At 48.3% G+C, this 16,764-nt stretch overlaps 2 protein-coding genes across 4 annotated transcripts in view; one reads left to right on the top strand and one right to left on the bottom strand.

Annotated features, from left to right (window-relative positions):
* The window catches only part of CCN4 (cellular communication network factor 4), a 38,531-nt gene extending 32,919 nt beyond the window's left edge, over window positions 1-5,612 (top strand). Inside the window, exon 5 of the mRNA XM_072774573.1 lies at window positions 1,236-5,612. Coding sequence (XP_072630674.1) covers window positions 1,236-1,535 — 300 coding nt within the window. The 3' untranslated portion in view covers window positions 1,536-5,612. The remainder of the gene's footprint in view (window positions 1-1,235) is intronic.
* A 5,471-nt stretch (window positions 5,613-11,083) lies between these two features.
* NDRG1 (N-myc downstream regulated 1) overlaps window positions 11,084-16,764 on the bottom strand; it is a 56,387-nt gene continuing 50,706 nt past the window's right edge. For 2 of the 3 annotated variants that reach the window (XM_072774570.1, XM_072774572.1), the window contains 2 exons: window positions 16,104-16,155; window positions 11,084-13,005 (listed from right to left, as the gene is read on the bottom strand). In XM_072774570.1, coding sequence (XP_072630671.1) covers window positions 12,794-13,005; window positions 16,104-16,155 — 264 coding nt within the window. In that variant the 3' untranslated portion in view covers window positions 11,084-12,793. The remainder of the gene's footprint in view (window positions 13,006-16,103; window positions 16,156-16,764) is intronic. The other variant, XM_072774571.1, reaches the window with a different exon arrangement.

The raw sequence follows: 16,764 nt of genomic DNA on the forward strand, positions 1-16,764 counted from the left end.
CATATCGTAGTCAGAGATGGGTCCGAGTTGCCTGTCTCAAGGCCCCCTTGCTTCTGTCTCGGGACCGGTCATATGCTTTGCACAGAAAAGAAAAGACAAACTCAGTGCTGACTCCATTTTTGGAGCACTGATGGTTTCTTGGGGTTGCTGAGGAGAGGGGTGCCTGGTAGACAAGACAGCTCAGCTTCCCATGAGTCTTCCTCGCTTGCTGTCCCCTGCCCCTTCTCCGAGTATCTCTGTCCCAGCCAACTGGATCCTTCCACCTCCTCCTTCTCCTTCTTCCCTTCTCTCTTCGGCTCCCTCTCTGATCAGTGACCTCTGCTGTGCTTGCCCTCTTGGTGCTTGGTGCAGATGTAAGAGCATGGATGGAAAAGTCCCCAGCAGTGGGAAAAATAGGAGCAAAAGGGTCCTAAGCCGGGTGAATGACTGGGACACCCGATGTAGATGTGGGTCTACCTCAAAGCCAACTCAAGTCCTGGCTGTTGGCCTATGCTTCCCACTCCAATGTTGGGTTTGTTTTCATGAACCTGAGCTGGCTCCTCAAACTGTTTGAGCCTCAGGCCCCATGTAGCCTGGATCTGCTCTACCCCCCAGTGCTGGTGGCACCGGTACATAGTAGAGCCATTTGAGCAATGGGTTTAGTGAGTGCCTACTGGGTACCAGGCACAGAAAGATTGTAGAGTTGCAGAAAGGGCCTTGCTCTTGACGGGCCTGTATCCTCCTGGAGAGACAGAGCTAGCTCTACAGAATGCACTCTGATTGAATAAGTTGCATGAGGAGGGTGAGTGTGAGAGGTTTTGGGGTGAGGGGAGGTGGAGAAGGAGGAGCAGGTTAGGGAAGGCACATCTCCCAATCATGGAGCCCCGTCATGGCTGTGCCACTCACTAGTTGGGACGTTTGGTGGACTGGAGAAGCCACCCAGGCATCTGTGTTGGTAAGACTGGGACAGAGGCCTGGGCATTGTCAAGGCAGAAAATGTAGGCAAGAGGACATTGCGGGGTGCGAGGAACCACCTAGGCAGGGCAGTGCCCTGTGAGGTCTGCAGTTACTCCTTCGTAGTGTGGCTGGGGGGCACCACGTTTGGGGAGCTCCCTCTGAGCTTGAAGATGCCGCGGCCCTGAAGGAAAGTTGGGGTGTCTCGCATGGTGAGTGTAAAGGGATAATTGAGGGCTTGGATGGAGGGGAGGTGGCTGTTCACCCTCTGAGCATCCCAACTGAAACCTCCTCTGGCACAGGAAGGGAAGAAGTGTTTGGCCGTGTACCAGCCAGAGGCACCCATGAACTTCACCCTCGCCGGCTGCAGCAGCACGCGCTCCTACCGGCCGAAGTACTGCGGGGTCTGCACGGACGACAGGTGCTGCATCCCCTACAAGTCCAAGACCATCGATGTCTCCTTCCAGTGTCCCGATGGGCCCGGCTTCTCGCGCCAGATCCTGTGGATTAATGCTTGCTTTTGCAACCTGAGTTGTAGGAATCCCAACGATATCTTTGCTGACTTAGAATCCTACCCGGACTTCTCAGAAATTGCCGATTAGGCAGGCACAAAACACAGGGCGTGGGGCCTGGCCCAGCGTTTGCAAAGCAGCCAGTCCTCCGAGGCCCACCGCTGAGCCTTCTCTGTCCACTTTCCACTGACTTCAACCATTCTGATCCAGATCCTTGGCCCCCTGTCCTGTCTCCAACCCCCCGAATGACCCATTACGGTGCTGCTGGGGCCCAGACTATAAGGCCCCACCTTAGCAGCATTCTGCATATGTTCCAGAGAAAGTGCTTGTCTCCAGCTGCTCTGGACAAAACCCACGCCTGTCCAAGTCACTGGAAATCCTGCTGGATGTCGCCTGAGTCCCGAGGAGCAGAATCAGCTAGGCCTTTAGTATCACTCATTCGCGTTCTAGATGCCAAACCACAAGACTCTTCGGCTCCATTCGGAAGGACATATGGGATCTAGGATACTGGAACAGTCTGGGCCGTGCCAAGGGGCACGCTAATCGACAGTTCTGACCACAGCACACCCAAGCATCTCTGATTCCAAGGATCTGTGCACCCTAAGGTCACCAAATATTTGCCAAGTGATGTGAATGGTTGCCTGGTTTTGATTTTTGGCAGAAAATTGTGTTCATTAGCCCAGGCTTCGTGGTTCATCCCTGCACTATAAAGGGTACAAATTGAGTTCGTTCCGCTCACAAATGCAATTTGATAACTTTCATTCTTATTCATGGGAAAAGCTTCCCGTCAATACTCCAGGGTCAGAGCAGGGTCAGCCAAATTTCAGAAGAAGTGAGGGACCCTAGCATGGGTCTGCTGCTGGCCAACAGGACCAGCTCTGCCGCTCATCCAGATCCTTCCCCTGTTTGGGGGTTCATGGGAGTTGGTGAAGACCCTAGGATGGTCCATCTGACCCTGGAGCATGGCATCCAGGGACATTCCTCTGCTCTTACAGAGCTTTTGGAGACCCAGCTGTTGTCCAGGCCAGACCCACTAGAAATAACGAACCAGGTTGCAGGCTGTATGTGTGTCAAACCAAGAAGTGGATCCACTCGGCATCACCCTGGGACAGCAGGGTCGGGTCACATCCCAGGCCCAGGACACCTCGGACCCTTTCTACAGACTTCGGGTCTGTCGACCCAGTCGACCCAGTTCTAGTGTGAAGACAGAGGCTCACCAGTTGTTTAGAAACAGAAACATATTTAACAGGGATTAAAAGACAAAAGGGGTTGGAGCCTAAAAGGAACAGAAAGTTGTGATGAGTGGAAATGAGGTTATTATTTATCTTATTAGTAGCATATAAATATTTACTGTTGTAATTCTTTTATTTAGTACCTTTTGTGTACCAGACATCATTCTCAGTGCTTCACACGCATTAGCTCGTGGAGAAACGTTGCAATCATGTTGAAAAGCACCTGTTATTACTTCTGTTCTTACAAATGTGCGATGGAAGCTCAGAGCGGTATGGAGCCTTGACCAAAGCCACTCGGCTGGTGACCGGGCAAGTGGGGATTCTAACCCAAGTCGGGCTGACTTTCTAACCCACCGTATGGTCCCTACTCTTAGAGCTTCCAAACGTGTCAAGCAGGAAAATAATGTCGCACAACTGACTTTCCACTCTTGTTTGTCACTCTTTTTACTGTGTCTCTGGCTCTTTTCCCAAGAGAAGAGGATCTGACTTTCAGGTAATTTAGGTGCGCCAGCATCCAGAAATATATGGGTTAGACAAAAACCCACGAATCTCCTGTGGATCCTCCCCTCCCTCACATCAGAAGCAGCTCTCATCGTGCATTTAAAAGATGATTTTTGTCTACCCAACGCTGCAGATGAGAGATGCGTGGGCTCTTCCTGGGGGAATTCTGTGTGGTGTGCAAAGGGATTCTAGAATAGGACAAGAGGACTGGAAATGTTCCCTCCTGACTATATCCTCCCATGTGTCTGGCCCAGAACAAGGCATACAGTGGTGCTCAACATGCGTTTGATGAATAAAAGAAGCTGTGTATGGTTTCCTACTTTTACTCAGAGGCGCTCTTCTTCCAAAGATAGGTGCCAATCTAATTCCCATCAGCCAAGTCTGATTTTAAGTGCCATAGGGAATGAGACATTTAATATTTAAAGAAATGTATATTTTCATTGAAAAAAAATTCCTGTGTAAAGAGCATTCAGCCCAAGAATAGGCTCTCCTATAAGCCCGTGTGTGGATCTATGTTAGATTTCCTAGAAGTGAAATTACCTGAAGTCTATAAATGACGAGGACCAGATGACAGCTAACTGCATTTGATATTCAGCAGAAACCCAGGAGCTCCTGGGTTCTTACTGAGTTTGCATCCCAATTTGGAAGCATAGCTTCCAAGATCCTAGGAAGCCGGGTGGGAGGAATCTGGGATTACCCTGGGAGTGACTGGGCCGGGGTGGTCCCAGTTGGTATTCATTTTGAGAAACGGATCTGTCCTTTGCGGGGGAAGTCTTAGCTCCATGTTTTGAAGTCAAGGGGCAGGAGGTTTGGGACCAATATAAGGAAGATCTTTCTAGCAGCCACAATCACTCTGCAGTGGTGTGACTCTACTTCTGTAAAAGTTAAGAATAATAGTCACAAGGCAAAAATGTCCCTTTATTACTTTTTAAAAAGATTTTATTTATTTACTCATGAGAGACATAGGGAGGGAGGCAGAGACACAGGCAGAGGGAGAAGCAGGGTCCTCACAGGGAGCCCAATATGGGACTCCATCCCAGGACCCCAGGACCACGCCTTGAGCCAAAGGCAGACACTTAACCTGCTGAGCCACCCAGGCGCCCCAAAAATGTCCCTTTATTGATTGGTGTCATCCTGTTTGCTAACTTTTAGACTATCTTATTAATTATCATGACAACTGTGAATAAGCCTCTCATCCCCATTTTGTATGTGGAAAGCTTTGAGATTCGAAGAGGCTCAGAAATCAGCCCAAACAAGTCGGAGCCCAAATCCCAGCTTACTTCACTGGGCCTTGTTCTTGGGGAGGCCTCCAGGCAGAGCCTGAATGACCCCCAACAGAGTGTCTCCTTGGCAGAGGCACCAAGTAGATGAGATCGATGGTCTCCAGGCCTCTGTAACTCCATGTTCCCAGACGAGGGAAAGATATGCCAAAGATTTGTTAACCTTTGGTGAAGAAATTCACATTAGTGCTGAGAGTGAAATTTCTCTGGCGGGCTTAGATGGGGAGAGAGAGGAAACCCACATTCACCAAACCGCTGCTTCTTGTTGCACCTTTACCCTCAGCATTTTGGCAGCATCACTGAGTGCCAGGCCAGAGCTAGGTGCTTCACTGCTGTGCCTTATTTATTCCTCATAGCAAGCCTGTGAGATATGGCATTATAATCATTTCCCCGTTTTAGAGATAAGATCCTGGGGCTCGGTGAGGTTATTTGCTCAGTGTCTTACCAGCTAGTGAACTGCAGACCAGGATTGCAAACCAGGGTCAGTCTTACGCCTGAGCCATCTTTCCTGACACTAAGCCCAGTCAACATGCCCCCCTCAATCAAAAGGTACAAGAGATGCTTTACTGACAACAAAACAATAACAATAACAATAAACTAACTGCAACGTTAATTTCAAAGTGATTCAGAGAGTGAGCAAAGAAGGCACATTTGAATGACATGATTGGTATAATTTCATCAACATTGTACTGTGTTAGAGATAATGGGGAAGCAATGTAGCCTCTGACTATTATATCGAATTAGATCACTGATTTTTAAAAGACTTATCTTGATCCAAAGTAACTGCAATAAGCCTGCACAGCTAGGACTCATGAATGGTCGGAATGGTCAACTGTGTGTCTCTGCACATATACGTGTATGTGTGTGTGTGTGTGTGTGTGTGTCTATATCTACTTTCAGACTGTGACTTCCTATTTAAGTATTCCTACCGCCATTTTTGCAAGTGACTAAAAAAATACAAAAGAAGGAATGTCTTGGAATTTCCCAATAGAGGAAAAAGAGCACTTGGGCAATCTGTCGTGTTTTACAACATCCCTCATTTTTCTCATGATTTGTGTAGTGTGGACCATGTTTGTTCAATGTGAAGGATTATCATTGCTCAAATTCCCCGTTTATGCTTTTCTCCTTCAAGCAATAAATCATCAGCAAAATCACTCCCTGGATTTGGTGGATTTTCTCGCACATTCAGTCATGATGCGCAATGATGGGGCGTTGAGTATGTACAATCAATGTGCAGATGGTGGAAAGTAGGCCCTAGATATTTTACGTATGGTAACAAAAATAGCTAGAAATGTGGAGATGAGCTCAGAAGTATGAATTCTGGGATTCACAGAAGATCGGCACTACAAGTGGGTCCAGGCTGGGAGACACCGCCCATAAATATAAAATGGAGACTTTAGCATTCATGCGTTTATTGGTTCATTCACTCACTGATTCAACACCTTCCTCCGTCTCCAGCTAGATTGTGGGTACCTTGAGGTCAGGGAATATGACTGCATGCCCTGGGCCCAGCAGAGTGCGTGGCACGTGTCAGGGGCTGGATAAGCATCCGGCGATGGATAGGGTGAGTATTACCAGCTCCCTTAGGAACCAGTGGGAATAGAGAGGAGTGTAAGGAAGGTTGTGGGATAAAATGGAAATGGCTCTGAATTTGGGAGTCAAGTGGATCTTTTTATACTCTATTCCTTACTGGAATTCCTCCCTGAACTCATCAGAGCCTCAATTTCCTCAGTCGTGAATTGCAGAAAATGATAATATCTATTTGGTGGTGGTGATGATGGGATGAGTAAAATGCAGATGGCGTGCAAAATTCTACAACAGAGCTTGGCACACCGCCAGTGCTTAACAAAACCAGTTATTACTGGCTGATTTTCAGTGTCCATATGAAAGGAGGATAATCAGCAGCAGTATAGTAAAAATTGGAGTCTGCATATGTGTCAGTATATTTTACTTATTTAGATTATTATTTCACAGCAGCAAATATAAAGAAAAAGTGTCATCAATGTTCAGTTGAATGCTTTTTTACTTTAATCATATGCTACTTAATCCCTTAACTTTTTTATTGGATGTCTTTGCTACATGCTATAATTTGATTAACCACCCTGCTTCTCTAAGGCAGGAAAGGTGCCATACTTTTCTGTCTCTCAAACCCAGTGCAGCACATAGCACATACTCGACTAAGTAAACAGATGTGCATATGACTAAATGCATGGAGTGAAAAACATGTTTGATGCCTTCTGGTCAAGTCCCCCTCATCCACTACCCCCCAAACACATTATGCTATTATAATAAAGTCGGGGGCGAGTCAATTCCAATAAAAGTATAATTGCCACATGAATTCTTTCCAAGAACACTTCTATCCTGAAGCATAGCTTTTTCAAAACTGGAAGTTAGATCGTGGAGTCCTATAAATGCCCCAGAGTAAGATAAATGTGTAGATTTCAGGAGAGATTTCTGATGATAACAGGTGGGTGAAATTTGGGGAAAATAGGATTTGGGGGAAATGGCCAGAGCACTTTACTATGCAGGTAAAAAAGCATATGGCAGACATGCCAACGTTCCCAATCCCCTCCCTGATGAAATGAAAATGCCAAAGCACCTTACATATTCAGAAGCCTAAGATCCAGCTGAATCTGGGCTCTTTCCCAATATAGAACTGACCGAAAATGACTTCCTAGAAGATGAAAAAGCTGGTTCCAAGCCCATGTATGTTTTGATGTATTATATTCTGCAAAGAATGTTTCCAGATTTCTGTGCTAAACTGGACTACTCTTGGTTTTCACACAATACTAACAAAGTGGATTTCTTGGTCCGTCCCATCTAAAGGGAGAAGAAGCAGCTAAAAGCGGGCTTATTGATAGCAATGAGGAAACATTAGTCGGCCAGTGGAGGATACAGAAGAATTAAATCCCAGATAGAAGATACAGTAAAACATAGGTCGCATGCGCCTGGGCGGGACTATTTAACAGAGACAAACATTCCCACAAGCAATAAAAGCCTTAAGGGCATTTGTAGCTTCAATCCCAAGACATCAATAAGTGGTTGCATTGGTCAGTCATATGCTCAGTGAACTGTTTTAAAAGGCAGCAAGGGACGTGGCCTATTTTAGAAATGACTGGACAAGCCATTGAATATCTCTGAGCCTTGACTTTCTTATCTGTGAAGCAAGGATAACTCATCCTCACAGATAAAGAATATAAAGGGGTCAAGAAACAGGAAGATTGCTAAATATTACTCTTATTAGAGGAAGTGTTTATTTTTTTAAGATTTTTAAATTTATTTATTCATGAGAAACACAAAGAGAGAGGCAGAGACACAGGCAGAGGGAGAAGCAGGTTCCCTGCAGGGAGCCTGATGCGGAACTCGATCCCAGGACCCAGGGATCATGACCTGAGCCAAAGGTAGATGCTCAACCACTGAGCCACCCAGGCGTCCCAGGAAGTGTTTATCTATTTAACAAAAACCTCCTGTTATGTGCTGGGCATCTGTGGTGGCCCTGGGGATACAAAAGAAATGCTGGTGTCAGAGAAAAAAATGCCTAAGGTAATCCACATTGCAAATACTGCAGGTACTACTGGGCCTGGCTCTGCAGGACACCCTTGTCACATGGCAGGTGTTTCCTGCAGAGGGTGGGGCATTAAGAAAACACTTCTCAGAGCAGGGGTGAGGAAGAGTCTATCCTGCAACAGTGAGTTCAGCTGTCAAACGAATTTAACAATGCAGAGGACACAATCACCTGTTACCACTACATCAATTGCTTGGAGCCCCTGATGCACTTATATGGGGGGGAGGGGTGAACCCAGTTGCAGTTGATTAGACAGCAAGTGAACACCTCAGTGAAGCTGAGTCAGTGATATTTTTTCCCTTAGGAGACACAAAGACCTGATTGGTTCCATGTCCAAGACCCTGAAGGTCATAGCCTTTGGGTTCAGACCACCGCTTCATGCTTTGAGATACAGAGAAACCCAGCCTTGGAAAGGACAAAGTTGATGTACTCCCCAGGTCTCCTCCCTCATCTGGTCTCCAACCTCACAAGGCCAGGTTTTCCCTTCTGCCCTTGGGTTCCACGAAGGATTTCCATGTAGCCTAAGTAGCCTAAGACAAGTATGTATCCAGATGGATTAGGGAGGCTACATCAAGGGACCAATCCGATGACAAACAGTGAGGTTGTGTCTGGGAAGGGACACTGAAGAAGGTGGCATGTGAGGGCCCCAGCTGTCACGACAGGCCCTGCACATGGTTCATCTCAGGCCATGCTTGCTCTCCAGACTACTACTGAAACCCAAGGGTCAGGGGACAGAAACCAAAACAAGCAGTTAGGAGAACAGAACGCCTCTGGGTACTCTAACCCTCAATAGCACCTGGTGCATGCAAACACCTGTAAAGTCTGGTGGAAGCCCGAGCCCCAAGGAGCTAAGCGTGGCAGGTCCAGTGGGCATCTGCCACACCTTCACTCCCAAAGCTGCTGTATGCACCCATTGCAACGGTTGCTTGCTTCCTGCCTCTTCATCACATGCCCTTTGTTCTGCACCCCACACAGCTCCTGACACAGAAAAGGTGCTTACTAGTGAGTGTGGGAAAAGCTCCTCCTCCTGCATCTAAAGCAGGCCTCCCTAACCTGGGGTCCTCCAACCAGTGGTCCATGTTTAGAATTCAGGGCCTGCGTACTGGGATGAGGGTAAAATGAAATTTTGTGTTTACTGATGTCTAATTGCTGTTTAGCATACCCTTCCGTTTAAGTGTAGGCGACACACCCCACTATCACCAGTTGAAATCACGGTGGACATCTCCAGATATTCGGATGCTTATCACTACCTTGAAGTTACGGTGAGATCTGCCTCCATGTTATCCAACTTAAAAAAGAGGCACAAGCTATTACGTCACACAGTTGCAACATTTGGATAATTACGTGTCACTCTAAGTAGGGTTTTTTGTAATCATAGGTATTTTATTTTACACATATAAAACTTCCTGCCTCACTGCCTGCCACTCACTGCACTCAGGGTCACCCGCCCCGTCTATACTACAGGCTCCTCACAAAGGCGCACATCATCCCTCCTCCATACCAGAGTCCACACTGGCCCCGTGGCTAGGAAGGTCTTTTTAGCCTTCTGTGCTGTGCTCACCCTCCCTTGCCTTTCCAAATCTATGTCTGAAACTACAGCAGATCCACTCGCCGCACCATAATGCAGACTCCCAAGTGTTAGAGCGAATTCCACGCTCTAAGAAACTCTTCCGTGTAAGCGAAGAAAATCCAATATTGATAACAGCATGGGAGTTATTTAAAACGGAGGGCAGGCTTGAGTGGGGAGCTGCATTTAGTGACTTCCTTCCAAAGAACAAGTGGGGGAAAGTGGAAAAAGTAACAGGGCGGTGGAGAACCCCGGCAATCCCTGCCCCAGCCAGGTGATCAAGGTCAACCGCACTCCCGATGACCCATCTTGCTGAGGGCACGGCACTTCCCCTCTGTGATCTTTCTTCCAAAAACCCATCATGCCAGTTGAGCCATGAGGTAAGGATGGTTGAAACCTCAATTGGGGGACATCCTACAAAAGGCCAGACTAGTGGCTTCCCAAAACTTGTCATCAAAAGCAAGAAAAGTTGACATCGTTATAGGCCAGAGGAAGTTGAGACATGAGGACCACGCGTAATGTGGCATCTTGGATGGGACCCCGGGACAAACTAGTGACATTCTCATAAAGTAGGGAGCTTAGTTAGTAGTCAGGGACCGATATTCACCTCTTCTTGTGACCAAGCACACCATAGCGACGTGAGATAGTCCTAATAGGAGAAACTCTTGGCAGTTGTTCTCTACATTTTGAACTAATCCTAGGAGGCCCAAATGGAAATCCTAGGAGGTCTTACTAAAACATGCCATGTTTACATCTTATTTTCAGTACAGTAGAAACCCGCACCGTAGTGGTTGCCACTGGGTGTGAGAAAGGGAGTGGTTTTATCACATGCTTTCCTGTAATAAAAATAAAATGTAAAAAAAAAAAAAAAAAAAGATATTTCCTTTTAAATACAGGTTGAAACGCGCTTTAACCCTTTATCACTCTGCTGCCTGGCCTAGTGCTGCCCAGGCCTATTTTCACATGCCTTGGTGTGAAATACTGGTGTTCTTTGCATAAAGAAAAAAGGTGAATTATCTTAATAGCTGTGACATTGATTCTATGTTGAAGCGGTGATATTTTGGATATGTTGGGTGAAGGGAGATAGATTATTAAAATGAATGTCATTTCTACCTTTTAAAATACTGCTGTTAGGGCAGCCCAGGTGGCTCAGTGGTTTAGTGCTGCCTTCAGCCCAGGGTGTGATCCTGGAATCCTGGGATCAAGTCCGTGTCGGGCTCCCTACATGGAGCCTGCTTCTCCCTCTGCCTGTGTCTCTGCCTCTCTCTCTCTCTGTGTCTCTCATGAATAAATAAATACATAAAATCTTTTTAAAAATTAATTAATTAATTAAATACTGCTGTTAGAAGACTCACATCGGTGGCTCATATCATATTCCCAGGGGCCAGGGGTGCTCTAAGGCAGGTGTCAGGAGGCCCCAGGTAAGGAAGGACCCCTCCCTCGACTGTGGGGGCTGCATGCACGGTCCCTCGGAGGAAAAAGACACAAGCCACTGCAAAGTTACAAATTTATTGGTCTGGAAATAAATACAAATATCTGATTAAGAAACTTCTCTGGAAAGACTTGTACACAACAGTTTTCCTGTCTCGATTCAGCCACTCCTGCCCTGACCCCTGACCGGGTCAGGGGAGGCGTCCGGGTGGTAGGAGCAGTCAACTGAGTCACTGCCCCTTCAGCTACCTGGAAGCCTTGACTACGTCCTCCTCCCAACTCGAGGGTCCTGGAAAGCACCAGGCCCCAGCGGCTGATTCATAATGATTCATCCCCTCAGATCAAACTTCCTATAAGAAGATCCATGGTTAGCCAAAATGAAAATCAAAAGCCAGTAGTACAGGAACTTGACAGCGACGCCGACGTTGCCCAGAAATGTCAGTGGTGCCGCCCCACTCAGCAAAAGGTTAGAGGGGCAGGGAAGAGGGGAAGGCAGGCAGGAGAGGGAAGGAAATCCCGTGGGATATTCCAGAATCCTTTCATCTTCTCAGCCAACGCTCCCCGTGGGAGTCCCCCATGCCCCCCTGCAAGAGCGAACAGTTCTACCCAGAGATCCAGCGACGTTACCGGGTCAGAAATGTTTGGCCGTCAAGTTCAGATTCGACCCGGCTTGTCAAAGATCGGAAGCTGGATTTAACTCAATCACACAAGATTGTGTGTGATTTCAGGATGGACTGAAATCACGACTGCACTGGATCCCATCACAACCACAGAAATCCCTTACATCGAATAGCCCAGATACCCCGCCACCCCCACCCACCCCCGGTCCCCCACCCCCACCCCCCACCCCCACTGCAAGGAGACTCATCACAGCCAGGTACAGCTGCTTGGAATGTTTCCCTCCGTTGCAAAGCCAGCAAGCAGGGACCTCAGTGGTCTTCCCCATGAACAGAATCATGGCTCACGTCTTTGGGGTAGAAAGTCGGGCCGTGGAGGAGGAGACAGCCTGCAGAGCCCAAGGCTCGAAGGCCATGATAACCAACGTTGGCTGAGGCTGCATCTCTGGAAAGCCTGGAGAATCTGCTGCCCGCTTTCACTGTCCATTGAAAGGACGCCAGAAAAAAATAGGCTCGTGTTGTTTCGGCATTAAAAAGTGGCTATATACGCGAACTTGAAAAATCTACGTCTTCGGGTCAACTCAACTACGCAGATTTGGTTTCCCAGGCAGTCTAGCCTCCACATAAATTCCACCTGCACCCCGCTCTCCATGCCGCAGAGCTAAAGGAGCTGCCCCTAAACCCGCAGGTCTCCCCCTCCCCAAATCAGAACAGATTCTGTTTCCAGAAACTGGGTCACTTCTTTAGTTGGAGAGGAAAACAGGAAGTAGAGAGGCTGGGCTCCCGACACAACGCCCTCTAGGACCAGGATGCCGGGGTCAGCCTAGGCCTGGGCTTAGGAAGTGTTTAGGGCGGCGGGTCTTGTTTTTGGCAGTTTGGTGTCTCTGAGGGAGGGTAAGAGGGTGGCCCAGTGGGCCACGTGTCAACGAGCACAGGACACCGAGATGCTTCTTTTCCTTTGGTCCGCCCACCCTGCCCTGCTGGGAAAGGTGCCCCTGACAAACCCAGTCTAAGTGTTCCCCCCCAGAGCTCTCTTACACCATAAGCTTTGGGTTAATACGAGTTATGTGTGGTGTGGCAGGCGGGGGCGGGAAGGGCCGGAGGAAGGGCAGCTGCGTGAGCCCAGAGTCCAGGGGCGGCCAAGGTGCAGGCCGTCTAGCAGGACACCTCCATGGACTTGGGCCCGGCATTGTTGCCGGTGGCTCCAGAGTTGGGGGTGATGTCCAGGCGAGCACCCTCACTGGTGTGGGAGCGGCTGCGGGTGCCCTCGCTGGTGTGGGAGCGGCTGCGGGCACCCTCCAGGGATGTGACGCTGGAGCCAGAGGCCGTGCGGGAGCGCATCAGGCGGGTCATGCTGGCTGAGGGCACTGGGGGGAGAGAGAGAGAGAGAGGGAGAGAAGAGGCGCCGGTTAGAGACAGAGAGCACCAGATGCACCTGCATGCCAGCAACGGTGCCTCCTGCCTGACCCGTCCATCCCTGCGGCCATCCCGCCACCGGGCTCCCTGTCCTCTCTGTATCTGCTCCCAGAGGATGAGAACAAGGCCCCGATAAGGGGTAAGGCCTTACAATCACACAGTGGCTTGAAACCAGAGGTTGGTCTGAAGCCCACATCTGCAACTTCCTTAACTGTTGTGTGACTCTGGAAGCATCCCTCTCGGAGCCCCCATCCTGGTCAAGAAGGTGGGAATCCCGATCCCCTAGTATTGGCACCCATGTGTGCACCCGAGTAGCATAACCCCCTGCTGTCTACAGGCTCTCGAGGGCATCAGCTGGGCTAATCCCTCCATGCCACAAGTGGGGGAAACTGAGGCCACAAAGCAAGTCTGTGGCCCCGGTCACTTGTCATGTCCTCCAGAGAAGCCTGGGAGTTCCCAGGAACTATGAATGGCACTGCCCATCCTTCAGGACTTAAAACGCCCTTGCACATAGCAGATGGCTGAGAAAGTGAAATAAAGACAAAGCAATCCCTGCCGCCCCGCGCTGCCCTGGGCTGAATCCTGTCCTCCCCACCCTCAAATTCAGAGCCACCAGCCCCAAGTCATATCCACAAGAATCTAAGAATGGACATAGGGTGCTTGCCAATATATTTTGTTAAGATGAGGTCATCCTGGATTAGGGTGGGCTCTAATGCAATGGCTGGTGGCTCATAAGAGGAGACAGACACACACACACACAGGGAAGAAGGCCACGTGAACACAGAGCAGAGATGGGCGTGATGTGGCTGCAAGCCAAGGGACACCACAGATTGCCAGCTCCCACCAGTAGCCGAGATGAGGTAAGGAAAGATCTTCCGAGAGCCTCTGAGGGGAGCATGACCTTGTATACATCTTGACTTTGGACTTCTAGCTTCTAGAACCGCAGTGCAGTCAAAGAAACGAACCATGGTGTCTGGTTTCCTTCTTAAGCCAACCAGTTTGTGGAGATTGGTGACGGCTGCTCCAGGAAACTAGCCCACCACCCAAACAGGCATCACTGCCAAGGCCCCCCTGAACAATCCGCATCACAATCTGAGCCAGCCCATAGAAACGCAAATGTGCAGAGGTCACACTCCGCTCCATGGGCATGGGGGGCGGGCTGGCTGTGACACATATCCACAAACACAACAAAACAAACCCTGGCTGTACTGAATTCCCTTCTCGGAGAGCTAGTGTCTAAATGAGCTCTTTCAGAGAATCGGCCTCACTCCCACATCTGTCGCTCACCTATTTCTTCTGAGCCCTGTTGCTCAACCTCAGATCTGGAGTTTAACCGACCTCTCAGGGCTCTGGTGACCACAGAATGGTGTCACGGAGGCAAAGAGCTGGTCCTACCCGCCCCAGCTTGAACAGGCGCTCGATAGAGGACTATTTGCTTTCTCTGTGGTTCATGCCTCTGGGACTAAAGCTCTTCCTGCTGTCTTCCCCTATAACCTGCCGGATGCTTCAGCTTTCTGGAAATAGAAGCGTGTGTGTGTGTGTGTGTGTGTGTGTGTGTGTGTGTGTCGGAGGGAACAAGGCCTGCCTTTCACTTCCTTTCTCCCCAGAATACACTTTCAAGGCAGAAATCCAAACCCAGGGCAGGTCCAAGACAAGCGAGTCATGACGTGTGCCCCGCAAGGTTAATGAAGTCTGTCCATCCCATCGGTGTTCTCCGGCCACTGCCTCTGGCTGAACACTTTCCCATCGGGAAGGCAGCTCAAAAGGCAGCAGACCCACAGACAGATGTTTTCTGCTGGAATTGGGCACCCAGGGCCACCAACTCTGCCCGAAGCACATAAATCAGGCTCCCTGGCTCTCCTGGCCTCTCTAGAAACTGACCATGGCTGAGGCCAATCTTAACACTGCGGTCAGTTTACCAAATATACCATTACTATTTTAAATGGGTGGGAAAATTGTTTCAGTCTCAGGAAAAAAAAAACACACACACACACACAACAAAAACAGAAGAGATTAGACATTCAGACTTCCTAGTTAAGATGGGCACATAAATTATAATTCTAAGCAGTAGGCAGAAAGAGCCAGAAGAACCACGTCATGGCTCACACATCAACCGGTACCATCTGTGGCTGCCACCCAACAGAGTGCTTACACTTGGCATTCTCTGTCCTGCTCATGGGACTGCATTTCTGAAAAGGGGCCGTAGGTGTCTAACGAATAAACTATAACCATCACACAAAATGCAGTAAGTTCTTGAATTATGCTTCTATTTATCCTTCAATTCCCAAATCCAGTGATTTGGCAAAGACGCACGGTCTTGAACATAAGTGACTTTTTATCACCCGCTTACACTGAGCTTTTCAGTTTTCAAAGAACTTTGCAGAGATCTCCACTGTGCTCCAGGCTTACGCTTGCCCCCATTCACATCCACGAGCACTCTCACGCTATCTCGCTATCTCTCAAAAAAAAAATAAGAGTATCGAATAGGATTTTTGTGATGGTTAAACGAGAAAAAAAAATGAAGGATTTACTAATAATCTTCCATCACTACCATCACCGCCACTACCACCAGCATCACGGAAACTGGAAGTCTCTTAAGAAAGCACGTAATCCTATATATGCAACTGATGCATCACTAAATTTTACCTCTGAAACTTATAATACACTCTGTGTTAATTAAATTGAATTAGATAGTGAAAGAAAGAAAGCACATAATCAAAATGTAAAAGATTTTCATAGTTCCGCCATCGTCTTTTTGGGGCTTAAAGAATTAGTCCTCATCTAAGTCTGAAGAAAATTACCTGGTATGAAACAACTCCTGTTCATCAGTGCAGGGAGCTACCATGGTACAAAGGAGATACTAGAACCTTTGCACTGCCACCCATCCACCACCACACACCTACGTATTTCTTCCCCTGACCTTCCCACTTTGCAAAAAGCTGAGGCTGGCCAAGGTGGATAGCTCACTCAAGCCCGGTTCAGGTCATTGCATTTTCAAACCCCACGCCTGCCCCTCGCCCCACTACCTACTTGGAAAGGCCACACTTACTGTATCCCATGCCCTGCACGAAGTACTTGAAGGCCTCGGCAAGCTTGGCTGGCTGCAAGAGAGAAAGAGGACAGTACGGTCAGTCGTCGGAGGTCCAGTTCCTGAATGGCCACGTGGAGCTGTGCCCTTGGTCACCTTCACTAAAGAGCTTGGCTCAAGGGAGAAGGGCACCACATGTTGACAGGACAATGCACAAAAGTAAAGGAAAGGCTATGAGGTCACAATCGGGAGCAAAATTAACTTTGGCTCGAGAGAAAAAATTCAAATTCACTTCCTAGCTGGGTGAGTTTGTTCAAGTTACATAACTTCCCCTTGTGAAACATGGACAGAGAGCCACACTAACTTCTGAGGGTTTCTGTAAAGAAGACTATACTGGTAGAGTGATGTGTCCAACTCCGCATCTAGAATGTAACAGCACCACCCATTGTGCTAAGGACTTTGCAGCCTTGTCTTATTTTCTCTTGACAACAACCTTATGAGGTTGGTGCTATATCTGCATACATTTCATTGCTGAACAGAGAGGTAAATAATCCATCCAAGGTCATACAGCTAATTCATGAGGGGTCCTACAGATTAATCCAGGGCTTTCTAAATTCTATGCTTTTAAGACAATTCACTCTCAGCCTCAAGAGCAGGCTGGCTGACTGGATGAATGGAAAGA

Source organism: Canis lupus, chromosome 14, assembly GCF_048164855.1.
Source record: "Canis lupus baileyi chromosome 14, mCanLup2.hap1, whole genome shotgun sequence".
NCBI lineage: Eukaryota > Metazoa > Chordata > Mammalia > Carnivora > Canidae > Canis > Canis lupus.